The sequence below is a fragment of the Ctenocephalides felis genome, unplaced genomic scaffold (assembly GCF_003426905.1).
Source record: "Ctenocephalides felis isolate EL2017-DRISC unplaced genomic scaffold, ASM342690v1 CF-g0.4_SCAFFOLD_01492, whole genome shotgun sequence".
Classification (NCBI taxonomy): domain Eukaryota; kingdom Metazoa; phylum Arthropoda; class Insecta; order Siphonaptera; family Pulicidae; genus Ctenocephalides; species Ctenocephalides felis.
Genome location: NW_020537646.1, coordinates 35,224,683 through 35,248,780, shown reverse-complemented (window position 1 = coordinate 35,248,780; position 24,098 = coordinate 35,224,683). Strand labels below are relative to the sequence as shown.

General features: G+C 29.1%; 2 protein-coding genes across 2 annotated transcripts in view; both read left to right on the top strand.

The window, feature by feature from the left end:
• LOC113371183 (xanthine dehydrogenase-like) overlaps nt 1–6,396 on the top strand; it is a 13,662-nt gene extending 7,266 nt beyond the window's left edge. Inside the window, 13 exon segments of the mRNA XM_026611826.1 lie at nt 775–1,093; nt 1,758–1,941; nt 2,006–2,189; nt 2,687–2,882; nt 2,986–3,083; nt 3,086–3,137; nt 3,208–3,407; nt 3,477–3,605; nt 3,686–3,819; nt 3,934–4,090; nt 4,393–4,585; nt 6,131–6,247; nt 6,329–6,396. Of these exon segments, the coding sequence (XP_026467611.1) occupies nt 775–1,093; nt 1,758–1,941; nt 2,006–2,189; nt 2,687–2,882; nt 2,986–3,083; nt 3,086–3,137; nt 3,208–3,407; nt 3,477–3,605; nt 3,686–3,819; nt 3,934–4,090; nt 4,393–4,585; nt 6,131–6,247; nt 6,329–6,396 (2,031 nt within the window).
• A 490-nt stretch (nt 6,397–6,886) lies between these two features.
• On the top strand, nt 6,887–23,966 carry LOC113371182 (indole-3-acetaldehyde oxidase-like). Its single transcript, XM_026611825.1, has 23 exons — nt 6,887–6,890; nt 7,883–8,052; nt 9,192–9,352; nt 9,426–9,576; nt 10,077–10,508; nt 11,269–11,371; nt 11,445–11,572; nt 11,636–11,755; nt 11,824–11,994; nt 12,295–12,456; nt 12,524–12,646; nt 12,949–13,261; nt 16,031–16,214; nt 16,278–16,461; nt 16,928–17,123; nt 17,192–17,341; nt 17,624–17,820; nt 19,218–19,346; nt 19,658–19,791; nt 19,867–20,023; nt 22,470–22,662; nt 23,690–23,806; nt 23,899–23,966. The coding sequence occupies exons 1-23, from the start codon at nt 6,887–6,889 to the stop codon at nt 23,964–23,966; spliced, it is 3,747 nt and encodes a 1,248-aa protein (XP_026467610.1).
• The last annotated feature ends 132 nt before the right edge of the window (nt 23,967–24,098 follow it).

Genomic DNA, 24,098 nt, shown 5'->3' with positions numbered 1-24,098 from the left:
TCATTTTGATCCAATCTTAACTTAACTTAATTTAAAAAGAATTTAAAATCCTAGAAATGGTTTAACTTCACGTATTTAGTTGTGCGAGATTATAACCGTTTATTTTAATATAAAATATCTACAAATATTTAAATATATAGCTTCTGATTATAAATTTATTTGTATTTTAACCATTGAAAAAAATTAACCACTTCCTTAACTTCTCGTATGGTAAGATATATTAATCGTAAAAAAATCTAAAATATTTTTTTTTTTTGCATATCTTTGATTTTATGAACATTTTGGCATACTTTAGAGAAAATGAATGTATGTGTGCGGATACAAATTTTCACCGACGATTTCGGGAACAGGGATTAACCAATTTGAATGATTAACGATTAGTATTGTTGGGCATACGTGCTAATTAATTTCGGGCAAAGGCGGTCCAATCGTTTCCAATATACGGGGCAAAAAGTGCAAAAAATATCTTTTATTTATATTGACAGAATGAAAAATTGATTAAATTTTTGGAAAGGCAAAAATAAAAAAAATAGTATTTGTGATATTAGACATATGCTCATCTAATTATCAGATATTTTACAAAGGTTTTAAAAATGAGTACTATTTTTATTTACATTTTCTATAGATTTGATACAAATGAAATTTATATAAAAAAATTATATTTGAAAAAAAAAAGTTATTTTCAACAAAGTATATGAAAATGTTTCTATAAAAGTCGTTTTTCAAGCTATCTTACTAAACCATATTTATAAATGTATTTTTTTAAACTATTAGATTCTACCCGGTGTAAAAGCATTCTATTCGGCCAAAGACATACCTGGTGAAAACAGCTTTGCGTCGCCAAAAATGCTTCTAATGAATGATCCCGAAGAAGTGTTCTGCGAAAGCGTTGTAAAATTTTACGGCCAACCAGTAGGTGTCATTGTGGCTGAATCTCTGGCGCTGGCCGAACATGCTGCCAAGCTGGTTCATATAGAATATTCTCCTACCACCAATGGAAAAAAGGCTTATTATGATGTCAGGGATGTTCTGGCCCATGATAACACACCATCTAGAGTAAAGTTAGAAGATAGTCATGAAGCGAAAGATAAAGGTAATTCTAAAACAGAAAAATAACAAAATATTATTTTAACCCTATCCACTAGCGAATTGCAGAATTAATACGTATTTTGCCACTCGAGACATCCGAGTAGAAAGGATTAAGAGTTTAAAGTTTTAAATACCAATAACACTATAGTTAGTTATAGGCGTTAGTCTAATTTGAAATAGGAAGTTGTAAAGTTAGAAATAGTTTTTGCAAAACAAGTAGGCGAAAAACTATCTGATAGCAATGTGATTTCATACGAGTATTTGTATTTTACTTGAACGAAATTTGGAAGCTTAAATGATTTTTTGGTGTTAGTGTCACTATCGTTGGATAAGGAGTCTCCTTTTAGGAGTTTTTGAAATAAAATTGTTCTGAATATTTTGATCATAGCATAAGATAGTATCGTACATTATATGTATAACAGTACTCATTACATTTCATTCTCATTTATAATCACAGATTATGGGTTTGCTCAAGTGGTAACAACATTGGCATAACATCAAGGTTCCAGATCTTATTCTCGACTCGTACAACCTAACAAAACAAAAACGCGATATTATTTTTCTCTTGAACATAGCTCAAGTAGTGTTAGTTTTGCTTAACAAAAATTTTATATACTTAAAATAATATTTAGATAGCTATTCTTAATTATGATTATTTCCACTTTTAGGATCTGATGTAGCACATGAATTTTCTGGTTCTATGGATATGAATGGTCAATATCATTTTACGATGGAGACCCAAACGGTTATTTGTGTTCCAACTGAAGATGGCATGGATGTCTATCCCTCAAGTCAGGGACCTGATAATATTCAGATAGCGATATCCCAAGTAATAAAAATGAAGGAGCATAAGTGAGTGTAAAGTTAAAATTACTAAATTAATTCAAGGTTCTAAATAATAAAAATGCAATTTTAGAATCAATGTTAAAACAAGGCGTGCTGGTGGGGCTTTTGGTAGTAAAATTTCAAGAAATAATCAAGTTTCAGCAGCTTGCGCTGTCGCTGCATTTCTTTTAAACACTCCGGTGAGAATGGTGTTGAGCATCGAAGATAATATGTATGCTATAGGAAAAAGAAATTGCACATCCCTTGATTATCAGGTAGATAAAATGTTCATGTTTCTTAGTTATCAACTAGTTAATAGATTATCATCTTGAAAATTTAAAATAACTTATTGACATTATTCAAAAATCATTCTAAATTGAAATATTTCATCCAAGGTACATATAACTAATTTGTTTTAATATAAATCATTGATGATTTATGATACTGATTTTAATACAATAAAACTATTAAAAGCGCCTGCGTACATTATATTTAATAGAACTAAAACTAAAAAATCAGTAGAAATAGTAGTTGAATAATTTAGGGGTAACTGTTTATTATCATTCGATGGTTACCTCATTTCAAAAAAAACTATATTGATGCATATTCTGATTGTATTGGTTGTATTATAGATAAAAGAAGAGTATATATACTTTTTAATCCAGTCTATAAAATTATAATTGTCTGCCTATAAATTATAAATGATTGGCATATATGGTAAGCTTCTTTGTTAGTTTTGACTATTGAATATTTGTTTTATTTTTAATTGAAGGTTGCTGTGAACAACCAAGGAGTTATTCAATATTTATCCGCCAGTATTTACGAAGACTTAGGATGTTCATGGAATGAAAGTGTAGTTTTGTTTGCAACTGAAATGTTTCAAAACTGTTACGACAACGTCAGATTTAACTTGGAAGGATATGCAGTTTTAACAGAAAAACCGTCAACAACGTGGATGCGAGCTCCTGGTATTCATATATATAACTAAATAAATAATTTAACTTTGACTTAATTTAAAGTTTAACAGTGCTTGAATATATACATGCTTGAATATCGTGAATTAAATTTCAGGGGCTACTGAAGGTGTAGCAATGATAGAAAATATTATGGAACATATAGCACATGTAACAGGAAGAGATCCTCTTGATATTCGAATTGAAAATATGAGAAGAAGACAGATAACTTAGTATATGATATCATAGATGATTTCAGAAAGAAAACAGGTTTGAACATTGACATTAGTTTGTTTTCATAACTGTTCTATTATTTTGATTGTGAATTGTGCATTTTAAGATTATGATAGACGCAGACACGAGATTAACGAATTTAATGCTAAAAATCGATGGCGCAAACGAGGAATAGCTATAGTTCCAATGTATTTTCCAATAATCTACTATGGAAGATTGCAAGCTATGGTTTGCATTTTTCATGGAGATGGAACAGTTGCTGTTAGTCACTCTGGTATCGAATGTGGACAAGGCATCAACACTAAAGTAATAAATTATCTAAAAAATATAAACAATTAAATATAAACTTTAAAATATAAACTTTGTTTTGTTTAGGTAGCCCAAGTTTGTGCTTATACATTAGGCGTAGAGTTAGATTTAGTTTCTATAAAACCAAACAGTAATATGGAGTCACCAAATTCAATGATTACAGGAGGATCGGTTACTAGCGAATCTTGTTGTCTGGTAATAATTAATAATACTTTAATTTATTAATATGTATACACTAATTATTAAAAATTTAATTATTTGTAAATGTTACGAAGGCTACCATTGAAGCTTGTAAGATATTACTAGAACGGCTGAAACCAATCAAAGAAAAGTTAGGTGGAAATCCAAAGTGGACTGATTTAATTGACGAAGCTCATAAGGAGATGGTAGAGTTGCAAGCTGTGTATTCGTAAGTATAACTCATATTTATTTGACGATTGCATTAATTTAAAAACTCATTGTAAATATTATATATTATTATATTATATTATATTATTATTATTGATCACATAATTCTTTACAGGCATAAGCCAGATGTGGTAAATAAATCCTATGATGTAGGCGGATTGTCGGCTTGTGAGGTTGAGGTAGATTTACTTACTGGCAATGTATTATTGCAAAGAGTTGATATAAGAGAAGAAACCGGAGAAAGTATAAGTCCTGAAATCGACATTGGGCAGGTAATTGGTTTGGGTTCTATTAATTACCAAACAAATGATAATAACTATATAAATATTTAAAATAATTAATAACTAACCTTTGAAAGTTAATTCTTGAATTTGTACAATGATACATTTTATAAATAGTTTTACCAATTTTATTATACTTTTTTGCCAATTATAATCGATTGGAACAGACTGAATTATGTATATTTCTTAACAAGCACGGAATAACAAATTTTGTAGTAGACTTATTATAAGAACAATTTTGCTCATTTAGAAGGTAAATTATACAATAAGTTTAAATATTCATTATTCATAAGGTGGAGGGAGCCTTTGTGATGGCTTTAGGACACTGGTTGACCGAAAAATTAATTTACGATAAAACGACCGGAGAACTGAAAACTAACAGAACATGGAATTATAAACCACCTGGAGCTAAGGATATACCAGTGGATTTTCGTGTAGAATTTACGATTAATAAAAAAAATCCAAAAGGTGTATTAAGATCTAAAGGTAAAAACCATATTATATTAACCTTCTTTAGACTGAGTTTTTGTTTTACCTAAAAAACTAGGGAAACACAAAATCACTATTTATAGCCTATATATCAAATAGAAAGCAAACTAGTCGGGCAAATTGCTGTAACTTCCCGTACCAAAAATTATTTTTTTTAAAAAGATTAACATTTTTGAAAAAAATTTACTTGGAAAAAAATTAGATTTTTGAGAAACTATAAATTTTTGACAAAAACTTACTCTTTTAGAAAAAACAGACTTTTTGAAAAAAATGTTATCTTTATTTTGAAATATTTTAGAAATTCTAAACTTTTTTTTAAAGCAATCGTACTGCTTTAACTGCATAGAGACAAAATATCGAAATATCGTAAGCGCCGGGTGGTTATCTATCTATCTATGACTTTGGTAAGAAACTCATAGGAATGTAAAGAAAATTTATACTTATTGTTAAAATCTCTATAAAATATCTGATAATTTGATGTGCATATGTCTAAAGATCATTTTTGACCGCCAATTAGTATTTGTTTTACTTTTTTCTCTTCTTCTCCTAATAAACCTCTGAAACCGCTAGACCTGCCTTCATGAAAATTTAATCAGCTTTTCATGTTGTCAATACAAGTAAAATGTTTTTTGAATTATTAAAATCGGACGCCCTGTCCTCGTAAAAACTGAGTTACCGTTTGTAGCACTTTTTGCTCCGTATCTTCGAAACGGCTAGACCTGCCTATGCCAAAAACTAATCATCACGTTTTCTTATCAACACCAATCGAATGATTTTTGAATAATTGAAATCGGTTGAACCGTGTTCCCGAAATCGTCGACGAAAATTTGTTGCCGAACACACACACACACACACACATATACACACACACACATGCATCTATTTTTTCTAAGATATGCCAAAATGTTCAGAAACCTCTGAAACGTAAAGATATCGCAAAAAAATCGAAAATGAATATTTTTATATATCTTTAATTTTTTTTTAAATTAATTTGAAAATTTTCCTTTTTTTTCCAGTCAAATAAAGCAAATTTTCAAATTAAATTAAAAAAAATTAAAGATATATAAAAATATTCATTTTCGATTTTTTGCGATTACTATAACTTATCCTACGGGAAGTTAAAAATTCTGTTTACACGTTTTTGGTATTAATAAATTATGTGACTTTCAAGTCACAACGGCATATAATGTACGCACTCTGGTGTGTGTATGAAAATGTTATTTTAGGTTGAAGAACCTACCACAGGTTCTATATATTTATAATGGTGGTCTTGAGAACGTTATAAAAATAAGATTTATTTGTCATCTTACAGAAAATGTCATAAATATTTGTCAAAATTCCGAATAATTTAGAATGTGACTTGAAAGTTACGCGAGCCGATAAAGGGCTAAAATATAAACTAATAGCACACAGTAAGCCTTTGCTCGACTTGGAAACGATAATTTTGATTTATTCTAATTTGAGCAAAGATTTGCAAATTTTTAATTCAACACTATATTATTAATCTTAGAATTCTAATTAATTAATCCTCATTTTCACCAGCTACTGGAGAACCACCAGCCACAATGGGTTTCGTAGCAGTGTGCGCCATAAGGCACGCCTTGCAATCAGCCAGAATTGATGCGAATGGAGGAAAAACTGACAAATGGTTTCCATTAGGTTTGTGCATACCAAATTACCTTGTATTTTTTGTTTTTCTTTTTGTGAGTTATTAATCAATTCTTATCAATTTTATCGCAGGTGCTCCGACTACTCCAGAAGATATATTACTTCATGCAAATATTGATTATCAGAAATTCACAATCTAAACATAATGAAAATATTTGTATTCAAAATATTGAGATAGAAAATGTGCTATAATAATAAGGCACAAAAAATTTATGAATATAAATGCAGTACATAAGTAGGTACTGATTTGTGTCTATTTAAAATTTACATAACCATTTATTTTACATTATCGATAATTACTACTGCATGTCAACGCAAAATCTAATTTTTCAACATAGTTAAAAAAAATATTTAAGACAAAACAGACGAAAATTTTGAAGAAATAATTGCATGACTATATATATTATTTTAACTATATAATATTGTTAATCGTTGAATTATGTAAGTAATATTTAATGTTTTCTTATTTTAAGTTTTTTCACTAAATTTATATACAAGGACATATAAATACACACACGTATATATATATATATATATATATATACATATATATTAAAAGTAGATTCTATTTTTAAAATATTATAAGTTAGAATAAAAGGATTAATCTAACTTCGTTAAAAAAATGAAATAATGGGTAATACAGTTTTTTATTTACTTATTATATATATATATATATATATATATATATATATATATATTAGTGTGGTCCTTAATATGGATTTTTTTACATTTCCTTGCCTCCAGGGGCTCGAATGATTGTAAATTGATAAAAGAAAATTTCTGAAAGTTTTAGCTCTTAATATTAATTTCAAGATAGTCCGCACTCCAACCAAAGTTTTTTGGTTCTTCTTCCTAAGTGAATACATATCTTATAAAGAATATCAAATTTTTGTTGTAAATTTTTTATTCATGATCAAGATATGCAAATACAAAGTTATAAAATTCTAAAAAACAAATGAAATTTTACCCATGTTATTTCCATAAGAAACTCTGGTTGGAGTGCGCACTATACCTAAAAAAATCCAAAATTAAGTTTCAAATTTTGCTTTAAAAATGTTACTATAAAATTGATCACACTTCCAATTGTTTATAGTTATGAGACAAATAGAACTCAGACTTCAAGTTACAATATTAAAACCAGTAGAAATATTAAAAGTCGATTTTCAATTACTTTGCGCTCTTATTATGTTAATCATGAAATTATAAATACTAATATATTACTAACTCAAACAAATTGTATTACATCTGAATTTGTAGTATGTTACAAAACTAGGAAATTTATTTAATTTTTTCAAAAACAATTATGCCATTTCATTACAATACAGACATTTACAAGATAATTTTCATAACTTGATTTACATTTGACGTCACTGAGTGTTTTATGATTTTATTGGCATGTCAATATTATTTCCATATTCAGCAAACAAATGTAAATGCAAGCATATATATAATCATGTACTATAAAATCATTGATATGAATATTTGAATTTAGGAATAAAAACAAAAATAAGAATACATTTATCGCAAAACTGACGATAAATGGAAAACTATATGAAGGTAATGCAAATAATTGATTTTAATTCTGATTCTGATGAATATCATTTAATCAATTACTGTTTTGTCAAGTTTGTCCAAGTATAGCCCTCGATACAAGTCTCAACACATTTCTGGTCAATCATGTTCATCTCAAAGATACTAAAACCATGTGCCGCGAAGGTGGATGTGGAGCTTGTATTGTTTCTGTCAAACGGAAACATCCAGTTAGTAACGAAATTGTCACCATGGCTGTAAACTCGGTAAGTAATGTTTTAACATTTATGGACAAAACCTGCACGTCTGTACAAAAATATATGATAAACTAATGTTGTGTGGCATCTTGCCTTAAGGCAAATTGCTGAATCTTCCCGTACAATAATTAAATATTCAAGTAATTGTATTATATATAAGTCTCTCAAAAACTGACATTTTTTGCACATTTATCTTTGTATCTAAAAAACAGGTGTAACTTTGCCAAAATCTATTTACCACTTCTTCCCATCAATACGAATCGAATTATTTTGGATCATACAAATCGGTTGATCAGTTCTCTTAAAAACTGACGTTTTTAGCACTTTTTGCTCCTCATCTCCGAAGCCGCTGAACCTGCCTTTGCCAAGAACTAATCATTTTTCAATTTTCGGTCCGTTGCTGTAACTTACCCTACGAGAAGTTAATAATAGATTCGAGAAATGAAAGTTATTAGAGGTATATTTTTCACAAGCTTTTGATAAAATTTGTTTTTGTTCTTGCATTTCCATTTATCTGTTTATTTATTGTAAACCCTGGCACGGGATATTTTATATGCTCTGCCTTTTAAGGATGTCCTTGTAATCATTCATAACACATCAATTTCGTAAAATTCATTGCAATTTTGCTCAAAAGACGTGCAAGTTTTGAAAACCAGTTTTTATTTAGTATTTTTATTTTTTTGGGCAAATCTCTGCCTTTTGTTCACTTTCTAATAATTTGGATGAAGCCAATAATGGTAGCTTTACCACATAAAGATAATGTTTTAAAAAGCATTTTAAAATATAAATCATATAATTTAGCAATTGCATTCAATGTAAAGCAAAAATGCACTATTCATGGACTAATAATATATTTAGTAAATTACTCAACTTAAAACGAAATATTTATGCTTTGTTTCAGATATTTTTATTTTACCCACCGATGTATTTTCAAATTCATAAATTCAAATTTATAAAAGTTTTGTATGCAATTTCATAATGGTATAAATATTTTTATACATATGAAATATAATTTAATTTTGAAAATATTGCGTTTTTTCAATAAAAAAAATCTAATGCTGGATAAATACTCGTAAATACTTTTATATAGTATCGTTTTATTTGTTTTATACAATTTATTATAAATTACAATTTTTATGAAATTTTAGTGCTTAGTATTGGTTCATTCTTGCCACAATTGGGAGATCACCACGGTTTCTGGATTGGGAAATCAAAAATCTGGTTATCATACTCTTCAGTCCACTTTAGCAAACTTTTACGGTACCCAATGTGGCTATTGCAGTCCAGGAATGATCATGAACATGCATAGGTAATAACATATACACATAATTTACAAATAATTTTCGAACAATTAGATTTTTTTATTTAAATATTAATCGTAGTTTGATAGAAGAAGATACAAATCTTACTATGAATGAGATCGAAAATTCCTTTGGCGGCAATATTTGTCGTTGTACAGGATATCGTCCAATTTTGGATGCATTTAAATCATTGGCAAGTGATGCAGAATGGGCAGTATTAGATAAAATACCAGTAAGTCAATATTTACTACATTATCGATATTATTATGTTTTGATATATAATTAATTACTAACATATTATTAAGAAGTTAATAATAGTTCCATACTGATTAAAGAAAATAATCACTAGAGTATAGAATCAGTAACAAAAATATCCAATTTACAAAAAATGTTTTGTTCAAAGGGTTTGGGTTCCATACTATGAGTGAGTTTCCATACAGAATCGGCCCCACCCTGGTATTTAAATGATTTTGATGCCATTTTATAGGTCTTTTTCTGAATATACGATATACCAATTTTCAACACCCTAGCTCTCCATTTGGTAGAGATATCATTGAAAACATGTGAAAGTGGCCCCTTTTTTAAACTCACTTTTTGTCGGAAATATAAAAGATATCGAAAAAATATTAACGTCATTTTATTTACACTGATGATCACATTTGTTTGGGCATAAATAAATTCCAATTAATGAAAAATCCAAACGATTATTTTTTTTTTTAAATTATTTTGCAGGATATAGAAGATTTGGACATTGAAAATAATTGCCCAAAATTGTCTTCAATTCGCCAAGACATGTATTCTTATAAAAACGGTCAAAACCATTTGAGAACCGAAATTGATGATGTAGTTTGGTATAAAGTGTTTTCAGTTAAAAGTATTCTGAATATTATGCAACGACACCAAGGTGCCCCTTTAATGCTGGTTGCTGGAAATACTGCTCAAGGTGCTTTTAGACCAAAAGTTAGACCTCAGGTTTATATTGATGTGAACGATGTTACCGAATTAAGGAAATGTTCGGTTGATGAATATATCGTTTTGGGTGGTAATGTAACTTTAACTGAAACTATGAAGTTTTTAAAAGAAGTATCTGGCGTGGAAGGTTATGAATATGTAGACATTATCGCTGATCATATAGACCTGATAGCTAATGTACCAGTAAGAAACGTGAGTTATGTAGAAGTTAAATGAATTAGGGCCTAAGAATTTTTATTCTATATCTAATTGCACATTCTTTCCAATAATAAATAAGCTTTTCACATCTGCATATTTTATCACAGCTACGTTTTTCTTTCAAAGGTGCGTCCATTAATCACGTGAGGTTTTTAGGGGAAGGGGAAGGGTTTGACAAACAATAAAAATATCACATGGGGGAAGAAGGGGCATAGTAAGATATCATGTGTAATTATTTTTTACCTGATTTTTTTTAAATCCATATATTTTCGAAAAAAATAAAAAAAACACTTTTTTTTCTAGTAACTAGAAGACACGTAATGTTTGGTGGGGGAAGAGGGTTAATTTTAAATATCATCATTTATCACCAAGGGGAGGGGGGACCAAAAATCTTTGAAAAATTGATCACGTGATTAATGGACTCCCCCAAAGCTTTGATTGCATGAAAAATACATGATTTTTTGAGTATAAAATTAAACTTAAATGCATTATAAATCTCAAATAATGATTTTTCATTCACAAGCATAATTGATTAATTTCGAGCATAAATAAAAATGATTTATTTTTAAATTATGCATATGTCTTACAAAGTCAAAATCAAGTATCATTGCGTTTTGATGTCCACATTATTTATTAGTTCCATGATTTCTTATTTTTTTCGTTATATTTATAAATATTTTCAATACGTTCTCATTTTTAATTAATATGATTTTAACCATGCACTGTAAATTACAATTATTCAATTTACTATTAGGTAGGAACCATCGCCGGCAATTTAATAATAAAACATAACCATAGAGAATTTCAATCTGATATCTTCCTTCTCTTCGAAACAGTCGGTGCTTTCTTAAAATTAGGTAAGGATTAATGAAAAAAATAAAAATGAAAAATACACTATAGCATGTATAATATAAATATGATTTTTTACAGTTGGAACAAACAATATTGAAACTCGAGTAACTCTTTCGGAGTTTCTGGTGACTGATATGAGAAATAAAATTATCGTTAGTGTTTCTCTGCCACAGATTTCTGGAAATTTTGCCTTCAAGTCATATAAAGTATGTAGTGCATATTAGTTATATAATTTAGATTTAATTAGATTATTGTTGATTTATTTATAGATTATGCCACGTGCCCAAAATGCACATGCATATGTTAATGCTGGATTCCGATTACGATTCAATAATGAGACGGGAAATGTGGAAAGAGCTACTTTAGTTTATGGCGGAATTAATCCATCAGTAAGTTTAAGATTATTTAATACAATGTTTAATAGGTTTTTATAATTATAACCATGATATTTCCACAGTTTATTCATGCAACTAAAACTGAAGGCGCTCTTAGAAATATCAATATATTTGATAATGCCAGTTTGAGAAAAGTATTGAAGATTTTGTATTCAGAAATACAGCCTGATTGGAAGTTACCTGATGCTTGTCCTGAGTATAGAAGATTATTAGCTGTTTGTTTGTTTTATAAAGTAAGTAGTTGAAAACAAAGTTTGTAATCCTTAAACATAGGATAGTTCATACGAACATTTTTTGAGATCCATTGTTGATATTTTGTAATTATTTATGATATTATAGCAGCATATAACAAAAAAGTCTCTGAGAAATATAAGAGCTTTATTTTGTAATAACGAACAAAGTATTTGTTAAAAATAATAATATTTTTCACCAATAAATTTGCATTACGTTTTTGCTATATTAACAATAAAAGTATCTTTCGCATAGTATAAATAATTTAATTTATTAGCAATAAGAAAAATTTACTATTTCAGTTTATTTTGAACACCTGTCCTAAAAAATTGATATCTGCCCAAAACATAACGGGATCTGAAATATTAAAAAGAGGATTATCCAGCGGTCAACAAAAATATGAGACAAATAAAGATTTATGGCCACTGCAACAACCTATTCCGAAAATAGAATCTTTGTATCAGGTTTTTAATTTAAATAGAATTTTTTTTTTTGTTTATGGAATAGAGTTTTAAAATATTCTATTTACAGTGTGCTGGTGAAGCAGAATATATACCATATATATCACTTAAACCGAAAGAACTTTATGCAAGTTTTGTTTTAGCCAAGAAACCTCTGGCAAACATTATTAATATTGATCCCAAGGACGCGTTGGTATTAAAAATGATATTACATTATAATGCAAATTTGAAAACAAGTTGATAGATAATAACAAAAAAAGGAAAAAAAATAAATTACTGTAAGATCTTCCTTTCAAATCTCAAATTACCTCACCAGCTCAATGCTGATTTCAAGTTCATTGAACATTAATGCCAATGTGTAATTTCAACGCACATTGCAAACAAAAAAATATACAAGTAGGACTTTCAAGTGCAATTTTATTTATTGTAGTTGTATTTCAACTTATTATAATTATATGTTATATATGTAAATATTACTATATTAATATTTCTCAGCATATAGATGGTGTAAGAGCTTTCTACTCCGCAAAAGACATTCCTGGTAAAAACAGCTTTGTGTCAATGAAAATGTTGTTAACTTTGGAAGACGAAGAATTATTCTGTAGTGGCTTGGTGAAATACTATGGTCAGCCAGTTGGGATTTTAGTTGCAGAAAATCAAACTCTTGCCGAACGAGCAGCTCAACTGGTACATATACAATATTCGAATGATAACAAACCTTTCTATGTTGATGCAAGAGATGTTTTGGAACGAGAAAAAAATTCCCCGAGAGTTAATTTTATAGGCGGTTATGATGCAACATCGAAAGGTAATTAGATGCATAACATCCTAATGTTATTAACTTCCCGTAGGGTAAGTTATAGTAATCGCAAAAAAATCGAAAATGAAAATTTTTATATATCTTTACGTTTCAGAGGTTTCTTAACATTTTGGCATACCTTAGAAAAAATGGATGTATGTGTGTGTGAGTGTGTGTGTGTGTGTATGTGTGTGTGTGTGTGTGTATGTATGTATGTATGTACGTGTGTGTATGTATGTGCGGATACAAATTTTCGTCGACGATTTCGGGAACACGGATCAACCGATTTGAATAATTCAAAAAACATTCGATTCGTATTGATAAGGAGACGTGCTGATTAGTTTTTGGCGTAGGCAGGTCCAGCCGTTCCAAAGATACGGGGCAAAAAGTGCCGAAAACGGTAACTCAGTTTTTAAGAGAACGGAGCGTCCGATTTTAATAATTCAAAAAACATTTGACTTGTATTGACAAGATGAAAAATTGATCAAACTTTCATGATGGCAGGTCTAGCGGTTTCGGAGATCTAACGAAAAAAGTAAAAAAAAATGCCATTTGGCGATCAAAAATGATCATTAGACATATGCACATCAAATCATCAGATATTTTATGGAGATTTTAACAATAAGTATAAATTTTGTTTGCATTCCTATGGGTTCCGTACCAATATCTATTCGTTAGACGGCGACGCGCCGCTTACGCGCTTTGACATTTTGTCTCTATGCAGTTAAAGCAGTACGATTGCTTTGAAAAAAGATCTTCCAAAATATGCCAAAATAAAGAAGAAAACATTATTTGTTCCAAAAAAAAATTAAAAAAAAAAAAAATAAGATTTTTTTTTGAAAAAATTTTTTTTTCAAAAAAAGTAATTTTTTGTTTAATTTATAGTTTCTCAAAAATCTTATTTTTTCGAAGTAAATTTGTTTTAAAAATGTCAATCGTTTTTAAAAAAATAATAATTTTTGGTACGGGAAGTTCCAGCAATTTGCCTTAAGGCACGATGCCTTAATTGCCTTAAGACAGAATTCCACTTACAGCTAGTTAAAGTTGTATTAGAAATCGCTTGTCGTGAATGTATTGCACAATTCCAGTATAAAGTTTTTTTTTAAACAAAAATATAGTTTCTTCTACTTGCACATTCAAGCATAATTAGTCAGAATAAAAATTTATGATATTTAATTTATGATAAAATATTACATGAACGCTTTAATTACTGTTAACTTTTCAAGTTTTAATTATAGTTGATAGAAAATAACTACACTAAAAAGAAACTAGAATACCTACTAGTGGTGCATGGCATCGTGCCTTACGGCAAATTGCTGGAACTTTCCGTACCAAAAATTACATTTTTTAAAAAAGATATATTTTTTTTAAACTTAAAAAAATAGAGTTTTGATAAATTTTACATTTTTGAAAAAATTGACTTTTTTGGAAAAAAAAACTTTTGAAAAAAAATGTTTTCTTTTATTTTGAAAATTTTGGAAATTTTGAACTTTTTTTTCAAATCAATCGCACCGCTTTAGCTGCATAGAGATGAAATATCGAAGCACGTAAGCGCCGCGTCCCCGTCCTACGGACAAACGATTATAGTGAACCCATAGAAATGTAAACAAAATTAATACATATTATTAAAATGACCATAAAATATCTGATAATTTGATGTGCATATGTCTATTGATCATTTTTGACCGCCAAATGGCATGTTTATTACTTATTTTTTACTAGATCTCCAAAACCGCTAAACCTGTTGTTTCAAAAATTCATTCAGTTTTTCATCTTGTCAATATAAGTAAAATGTTTCTTAAATTACTAAAATCGGACGCTTCGTTCTCTTAAAAACTGAGTTACCGTTTTTGGCACTTTTTGCTACGTATCTTCGGAATGGCTAGACCTGCCTTTGCCAAAAACTAATGACCACGCTTCCTTATCAATAAGAATCGAACGTTTTTTTAACTATTCAAATCGGTTGATCGATGTTTCCAAAATCGGCGACAAAAATTTGTATCCGCACACACACACGCACATACATCTATTTTTCTAACGTATGCCAAAATGTTCAGAAACGTAAATATATATAGAAATTTTTATTTTCGATTTTTTTTACCCTACGGGAAGTTAAAAATAATGCTCACAATTTTTTACGTTTATATCGACTTTAAAATGATTTTCTAGAGATAAATATAACAATATTAACGGAAATAGTACTGCGCTAGGGCAGGTCCGTGAGCTGTGTTAAACTCTAACTCAATTTAGGGAAGACTAGCAATAAGATAACTATATACAACACAATTAAATTATTTTTATTACTGTAAATTCAATTTTGCATTAGGTGTTATAATATATAACTGGTATAATTCCATTTTTCAAAGTATTATTAACCATAACTAAAAATTATGGTAATCCCAATAAAAGTATCTAACAAAGAATTTTGTAATATATAACAATTTGGGGAAATTATTTCTTATATTAATATATCGCTTTTTAGGTACTAAGTATCTGTACTGAACCTTAAGATTTAAAAAAGGCAAATTTATGAAAATGCGTACAAAAGTAATTGATATAGTTATTTTTATTTATAAAAGTCAATGTGTAAAGATTTTCATAACATTTTATAGCCTAAAATATACAAATATAAAGAGCATAATCATAAGCCATAAAAAATTGAAAATATTTATAAGTAATTTGATATTGTAAGTTGTCATTATTTTTATATTAGTTGGAATTGTAATGTATTATTCTATATGAGTAAAACCTAAATTATATATATTGTATTATCTCTAGGGACTGACATAGTTTACTCCATTTCTGGTTCTCAATATTCAATCGGGCAATATCACTACACCTTGGAAACCCAATCTGCTGTCTGTATTCCAACTGAAGATGGCCTGGATCTATACCCATCGAGCCAGAGTGCCGATCACACCCAAATAGTTGTTTCGCAAGTCTTAAATATACCAGAACATAAGTACATCGAACAATTATATTTATGTAATTTAATCATTTAGTTAAACACATTTCTTTCCGGCAGAATAAATATTATTGTAAGGCGATGTGGTGGCAGTTTTGGTTCTAGATTATCTAGAAATCATCTTGTTGCATCAGCTTGCGCTTTAGCTGCCTATTTGTTAAACTCTCCGGTAAAGATATTTATGGGGATGCAGGATAATATGGAGGTTATTGGAAAAAGAAATTGTTATTTGAATAGTTATGAGGTTAGTATATATTAAATTATTTTTATCACTTATTAATATAATTATATATTATTCAAGTTCAATGTACAAGATTCTATATATGTAAGCTGACCATAAGTCCCGGATTGGCCGGGAAAGTCCCGATTTTGCGCCTTGCGTCCCGGCTTTTTCTAAAAGCATTATTTGTCCCGGTTTTAGGTGTTTTGTCCCGGATTGTCCCGGATTTTTAAAAATGTTTTTTATTGCCAATATATTTTTAAATATATTTAAACTAGAAAATTTTAACCAAAAAAAGTGCATATAAGTTTTTAGCTCACCCTCCCCCCTCCAGCTCTCACACACATTCTAATCCGTCCCGGATTTCATGCAAAAAAATATGGTCACCTTAATATATGTAATGCATAAGCATATCAATAATTTGCATAATTAACATATCTATTTTTTTAATTTTAAATGTTATTTATTGTATGTTCCCAAAATTTCCTAGGCGACAGTTAATAAAATCGGTCAAATCCAATCTCTTAAAAATGATTTCTACGAAGACGTTGGGCACTCACTAAATGAATCAACTTTTATATTTGTAAATGAAATGTTCCAAAACTGTTACGACAATAGTCCATTTACTTTTAAGCAATATGCAGTGATTACTGAAAAGCCATCAAGTACCTGGACAAGGGCACCCGGTAAAAATCATAATTCTTTTATATTTTTATAATTAGTTTATCATAATTTGAAAATACTTTTTATTCAGGAGCTATTGACGCCGTTGCAGTTATTGAAAATATAATGGAACATATAGCTCATGTAACAGGAATAGATCCATTAGATGTCAGAATTACTAACATGACTACTATAAATAATTTGGCTTATGATAGAATTAAAGCTTTTAGGGAAAAAGTCGGTAAGGTGGAATGATGGAATATTTTAATACTTTTTTTTAAAAAGTGTTGACTTGTTATAAACTTGTTTTAATGAATTACATCCCAACAGCAATGGCATTAGTTAATTCAAAACAAATAATTTTCAGCATGCAATACAATACAATACAGTAGTCGGTATATTCAGTAGTTTACCCAAAGAAATTATTATATTCGAGAATGTTTTGCTAAGATTTAATATTTGTAGTCCATCAAACTAATTTGCCAATATATTCAATCTTTGTATAAATGTATTATGGTTTTAGAGTACGACAGAAGAAGAAAAGAAATTGATGAATATAATATAAAAAATCGTTGGCGTAAACGTGGCATTGCAATAATCCCTATGCGTTTTCCGATTAATTATTATGGTCGTCACTCTGCAATGGTTTGCATTTTTCGTGATGGATCTGTTGCTGTCAGTCATGCGGGTGTTGAAACTGGTCAAGGAATTAATACCAAGGTAAAATTTTAATATTGAAATACGTCATGTTACTAATAGTTTTTATCGTTTCACTTTTTCACAAATTTTGATTAAAATCATATATTTCACTTAGTTAGGGTAAGGCGGGGCACAAAAGTCCAATTGGATTTTGAGCAATTATATTGTAAAAACAAACTGCATTATACAAGTGACACGCATATCAAACAAGCAACATAATAGACTATGTTAAAGTCAAACTCCCCACTAATTTTTCGTTATAAAAATGTGTTTTTATGCTGTTTTCCAAATCTTATCACCTAGTTCTTTTTTCGGGGTGAAAAGCGACAGCCAAGAGACAAACATGTTCGAAGTTTTTTTTGTTTTTCTACCATGTTTTACCAAGTTTTCTACTATGTTGTTCATGGTAGAAATTCTTTCTCCGGTTGTGTAAAATATATATTTAAACTGTAATGCCTGGCGTAATCACAATTTTGCGCTTCTTTATAATTAACTTACCGTAGGGGAAGTTATAGTAATTGCAAAAAAATCGAAAATGAAAATTTTCATATAACTTTACGTTTCAAAGCTTTCTGAACATTTTGGCATACCTTAAAAAATGGATGTATGTGTGTGTGTGCGTGTGTGTATGTGTATGCGGATACAAATTTTTGTCGACGATTTCGGGAACACTGATGAAGCGATTTGAATAATTAAAAAAACATTCCATTCGTATTGATAAGGAGACGTGCTGATTAGTTTTTGGCGAAGGCAGGTCTAGCCGTTCCGAAAATATAGGGCAAAAAGTGTTAAAAACGGTAACTCAGTTTTTAAGGGAACGGAGCGTCCGATTTCAATAATTCAAAAAACATTTTACTTGTATTAACAAGATGAAGAACTGATCAAATTTTCATGAAGGCAGGTCTAGCATTTCGGAGATCTAGTAAAAAAAGTAAAAAAAAATGCCATAATTTTTTTTTCAAAAAAAAATTTTTTTTTCAAAAGTAATTTTTTGTCAAATTCATAGTTTCTCAAAAATCTATTTTTTTAAGTAAAATTTTTTCAAAAATATTAATCGTTTTTAAAAAAATAGTAATATTTGGTACGGAAAGTTCGAGCAATTTGCCTTATAGTTAATTCTTATTTTCATATCATACTTTGATGCTACATCTTACTCAAAAAAATTATAACGTATTTTAAAATCTTTTGAACATTTTATTTACTCGGTTATAACTACTTCAATTTTACTGTAGTAGAAGTAAATACCCTAGCTTTTTATTATTTATTCTACAAAAATTTTATAATTTTTTGTTTTTATTAATATTTAATATTGAAATAAATGTTGTATATTTATTATATATCTTTATTTTTATAAAATTCAGTAAACACCTATTTATTATTACAAAATTATTTTCTTTGCTTCATGATTTCATTCATAGGTTGCTCAAGTATGTGCTTATACTTTAAAGTTGCCACTCGACCTGATTTCAATAAAGCCCATGAGTACTATGGAATGCCCAAATTCGATGATCACAGGTGGTAATACTACGAGCGAATCTTGCGCATTCGTAAGTGTTTTAATAATATATTTTCGAATAAATTAAAGTTATAATTTATTATTTATCAATGCTAAATAATTATATGGCGAATGGTATTGTTCACCTAATATTTGTTAGATTTGTTAATCAATTAATTCGCCTACAGTTTATCTTGCCGTTCATCAAACACTGCAGGTTTAATTAGAAAATTACTTTAATTAAATACAAAAATGCAAACTTTAATTATACAATATGTGTCTATGGAAAAAAATTTATATATGTATATACATATACTGTTTTAAGAATATTACTGCTGCTTGATATCCTAGTTATTCCAATAGGCGGCAATGAAAGCATGCGAAACTATACTTAATCGTTTAAAGCCGATACGAGATTCACTTGGAGATGATACAAAATGGGAAGATCTAGTGGAAAATGCTTATCTGCAACAAATCGATTTACAAGCGATTGGATCGTTAGTAGTGAAAATTATTTTGTTATATCTTTTATATTATTAGGTTACTTTATAATTATATTAAATTATTCATAGACATAAACCAGACGCCACTAAGGTTTCTTATGAAATATATGGTTTATCGGCTTGTGAGGTCGAAATTGATCTATTATCAGGCAACGTATTATTGCAACGTGTAGATATTCAACAGGAGACTGGGGAAAGTTTGAGCCCTGAAGTGGATATAGGACAGGTATATCCGTATACGAGGTCTGTTCAAAAAGTACCCGGAATTTTCGTTTTTTCAAAAAAATATTTATTTATTCGTCTACATTAATGTGGTCCCCTTCAAAGTAGTCCCCCCCAGATATAATACACTTATGCCAGCGTTTTTTCCAATTTTCGAAGCACCCTTGATATTCACTTTTTGATATGTCCTTGAGCACTCTCAGCGATTTTCTTCAATCGAGGAAAACCGCCGTCCTTTCATGGGTCTCTTCAACTTTGGGAATAGGAAAAAGTCACACGGAGCCATATCTGGTGAATTTTTGCACTTTGCAACACTTTATTTCATTTTTTACGCAAAATTTAATACAAATTCTTTGACTTTTCAATTCTTCCATTGTAAAAATCGCCGAGCTCAGAAAAACACGTCGAACCTTAGCGACTACCACAGACAAAGTAAACAGTGAATATAGCTGAAAATTTCATCATACTTTAGGGGCATGTATACCAACACAATAAAAAAAAATTTTGACAATCAGACACTCCAGACCCGCGAAATTTAATTATTAGTAATTCCGGGTACTTTTTGAACACACCTCGTATATACATATATATATATATATATATATATATATATATATTTAATTTGAGTTAAAAAGTCGGGCGTACATCAATAAAAATAGTATGAAAGTTTTTAGAAATTTATTTAAAATCCATACGTTTCGGCTAGCATCTTAGCGTTCATTCAGTGGCAATCAATTTAAATTTTAAATTATGGAAAGTATGGATTTTAAATATATTTCTAAAAACCGTCATACTACATTACTCATAGAACATTATTAGAACTATATTGCTTTACATCAATGCATTCATAACTTTAATTTTTTCGCTGAGATGTTTGATATAATGTTCTAACCTGTGAGTATTACAGCAAATATTGTAATGATATTAACTTTCATTTTGCATGAATTTGTTAATTATATCTATAATAGTTATAATAAGGAAATACATCAAATATCAAATACTCTTAAAATATCATATATTTCATTGTACTATTTTATATACAAACTAGCTGACCCGGCTAACGTTGTTTTGCTAAGTAAGGTATATCCTGAACTATTTCTAGAGAATCAAAAATATTGATACTTTAAGTGTTTATGGATGTGTTGTTTGAATGCTATATACAATGAGGTATTATAAAAACAATAAACCCCAATACAATCGAACTGGAAGTTTTATATACTTTCTATAGAAAACATGGTATAATCCAATCCAAGCCAATTTTGGTCTTCCGACTTATTGATTACGTTTCAAGTTTTTCAGATTCTAGATTTGGTGTATAATTGTAAATAACACTACTGAGCTTATACAAAATTTTCAAATTTCTGCGAGGAGAGATAGAAAATGAATTAAGTATTTCTTCTTTGGCCTGCTTTTTGAAAAGTTTCTAATAAAATTCGATGAATTAAAGTAAATCTAATAAAAAGTATATATGTAGAGCAGGGCAAGGCCAAAGGTCCAATTTCCCTTTGAGCAAATATAAATTATATAATGAAAACAAAACCAATTATATCACAACAAATGACACATTTCAAACGAACAATTACTACGTTCAGTAAAACTGTCAGCTACTTCATCATTGTAGAAATGTGCTTTTTTGCTGTTTTTCAAAAATTTGTTATCTAGACCTTTTTACCCTATAGGCGAAGTAACTTGGAACGGCCAGGTGGCAAACAGGTTTAATGTCTTATTTTAATTTTAAAAGTATTTTACAAAATAATTACATTTTTAACTAATGCTAAAAAACTACCAACGGAAGAAAATACTTTTATTATGGATTTTCAAAAATTACCGTTTATATCCCGATAGCGAAGTCATGAGTATCAAGGTTATAGCTGATTATACATCTTTTTCTATTTACTTTCAAATATTGTTGTTAAACACTGCTTAACTTTACTGGCTTTTGATACATCGGTGGTGGACCTTTTTAACCCCGGACCTTCATATATTACTATCTATTTTTCAATAAATTCTTGGAAATTATAACTGGGAAAATGTTATTCGACAAAATGTCCCTCTGATCGATACCAAATTTAGGTTCTAACATAAATAAAAAATAATATAACCCAGAAAATGTTTTATAAATACCAATTAGTACATAATTATAAATGAGATATTTCAGAGCACCGTGTTTGAAAAAAATATGCCGAAAAGTACATTTTCATATTAACATTTCAAAAAAGTTGATATTTCGATTTTATAGTAACACTTGAGGCCCGTTTAATAACGTTTTTGTTTACGTTAACAAATAAAACTACAAACTCAAGACTCAGACTGGCCAAATCGGTTCAGCCGTTTTCGAGTTTTAGCAAATTTGATCGAGAGCTTAATTTTTATATATAAGAAGAAGAAGATATGTGCATGTCTACAAACTCCACTAAAATTATATATGACATTTAAATTATCTGTTTAAGATTGAAGGAGCATTTGTGATGGGTCTGGGATATTGGCTTTCGGAAAAGATAGTTTATGAAAAAACAACTGGCGAATTATTAACGAATAGAACTTGGAATTATAAACCACCTGGTGCTAAAGATATTCCGGTCGATTTTCGCATAGAATTTATCAAAAGTGAGAATAATGATGCTAAGATTTTAAGATCTAAAGGTAATGTATAAGTTAATAATAATAATAATATAATGAATTAGTTTTAACATTATATTAGTGTAATATATATAAATTAGCAGCAACTGTTTAAAAAACTAAAAATATATGGTGTATTAATTCCAAGTAACTTAATTAAGCTTCATAGAGTCACAAATAACAGCCAAAAATTTCGTAAATTATATAAAGTTATATTTAAAAATTATATAAAGTTAGTATGGTATTATACAAAATTAAACTATAGGGCGTTAGACAAATTGCTGAAACTTCCCATACCAAAAATTAAAATTTTTGAAAAAAAATATTAAACTATGAAAAAATTAGATTTTCGAGAATTTTGAACTTTTTGAAGATTTTAAACCTTTTTAAGTAATTTTAAAGCTGAATTAGCTGCGTAGAGACGAAAAATCGAAGCGCGGAAGCGTCTCGTCGCATGCTAACCGAGGAACAAATAAAGAACCCATAGAAATGTGAATAAAAATTTGTTTCTATTAGTAAAATCTCTATAAAATACTTGACAATTTGTTGTGCATAAGTCTAATTATCGTTTTTAAGCAAAAATAGCATTGTCGTACTTTTTATATTGGATCTCCATAACCGGTAGATCTGCTTTTTCAAAAATAATATCAGTTCTTCATTTTTTAAATACAAATATGTTTTTTGAATCATTCAAATCAGACTTTCGTATCTCAAAAATTGAATTACCATTTTCGGCACATTTTGCCCCGTATCTTGGAAAACGGCTTGACCTGCCTTTGCCAAAAACTAATCAGCACGTTTCCTTATCAATAGGAATGAAATGTTTTTTAATTATCCAAATCGGCTGATTCGTGTTTACAAAATCGTGGACGAAAATTGTATCCAAACATACATACACACACACATCTTAGTTCTAAAGTATGCCAAAATGTTTAAAATGTAAAGATATGCATTTTTTGATTTCGATTTTTTTGCGATTACTACAACTCACCCTACGGGAAGTTAATAATTAAATAAAGATAGTTATTATATATTAAATACATTAATTTAGGCACTGGTGAACCATCGATTTGTATGGCCTTTGTTGCAGTTTGTGCAATTCGGCATGCTTTGCAATCTGCAAGAGCCGATGCTAATGGTGGCAACCGCGCTGAATGGTTTTCTTTAGGTTAGAAAAAATTACTTCTTTACAATCTTTACATGAAACAAAATCTAAGTATTGATTCTTGGAAAAACGTATAATTTTCATGATTATTTCAGGAGCTCCAACGACGCCTGAAGAAATTTTATTGAATGCAAATGTTGACCATCAAACATTTACAATTTGATACCCCATGTACATAAATGATACGTCTAAGGAACGAAACCACATTGTAAAACCACAAGTACTTCAATGTTATTGCATTATTTGCAGAGGTTCATTGTGTGATTTATTATTCATTTTGTACTTATTGTTATAT

Excerpts from the sequence above, each read along its gene's own strand:
- LOC113371182 (XM_026611825.1), top strand. Across the intron at positions 11,995-12,294 it reads CTGTTTGTTTGTTTTATAAA|TTTATTTTGAACACCTGTCC; the intron begins GTAAGTAGTTGA and ends TTACTATTTCAG. Across the intron at positions 23,807-23,898 it reads CGCTGAATGGTTTTCTTTAG|GAGCTCCAACGACGCCTGAA; the intron begins GTTAGAAAAAAT and ends TGATTATTTCAG.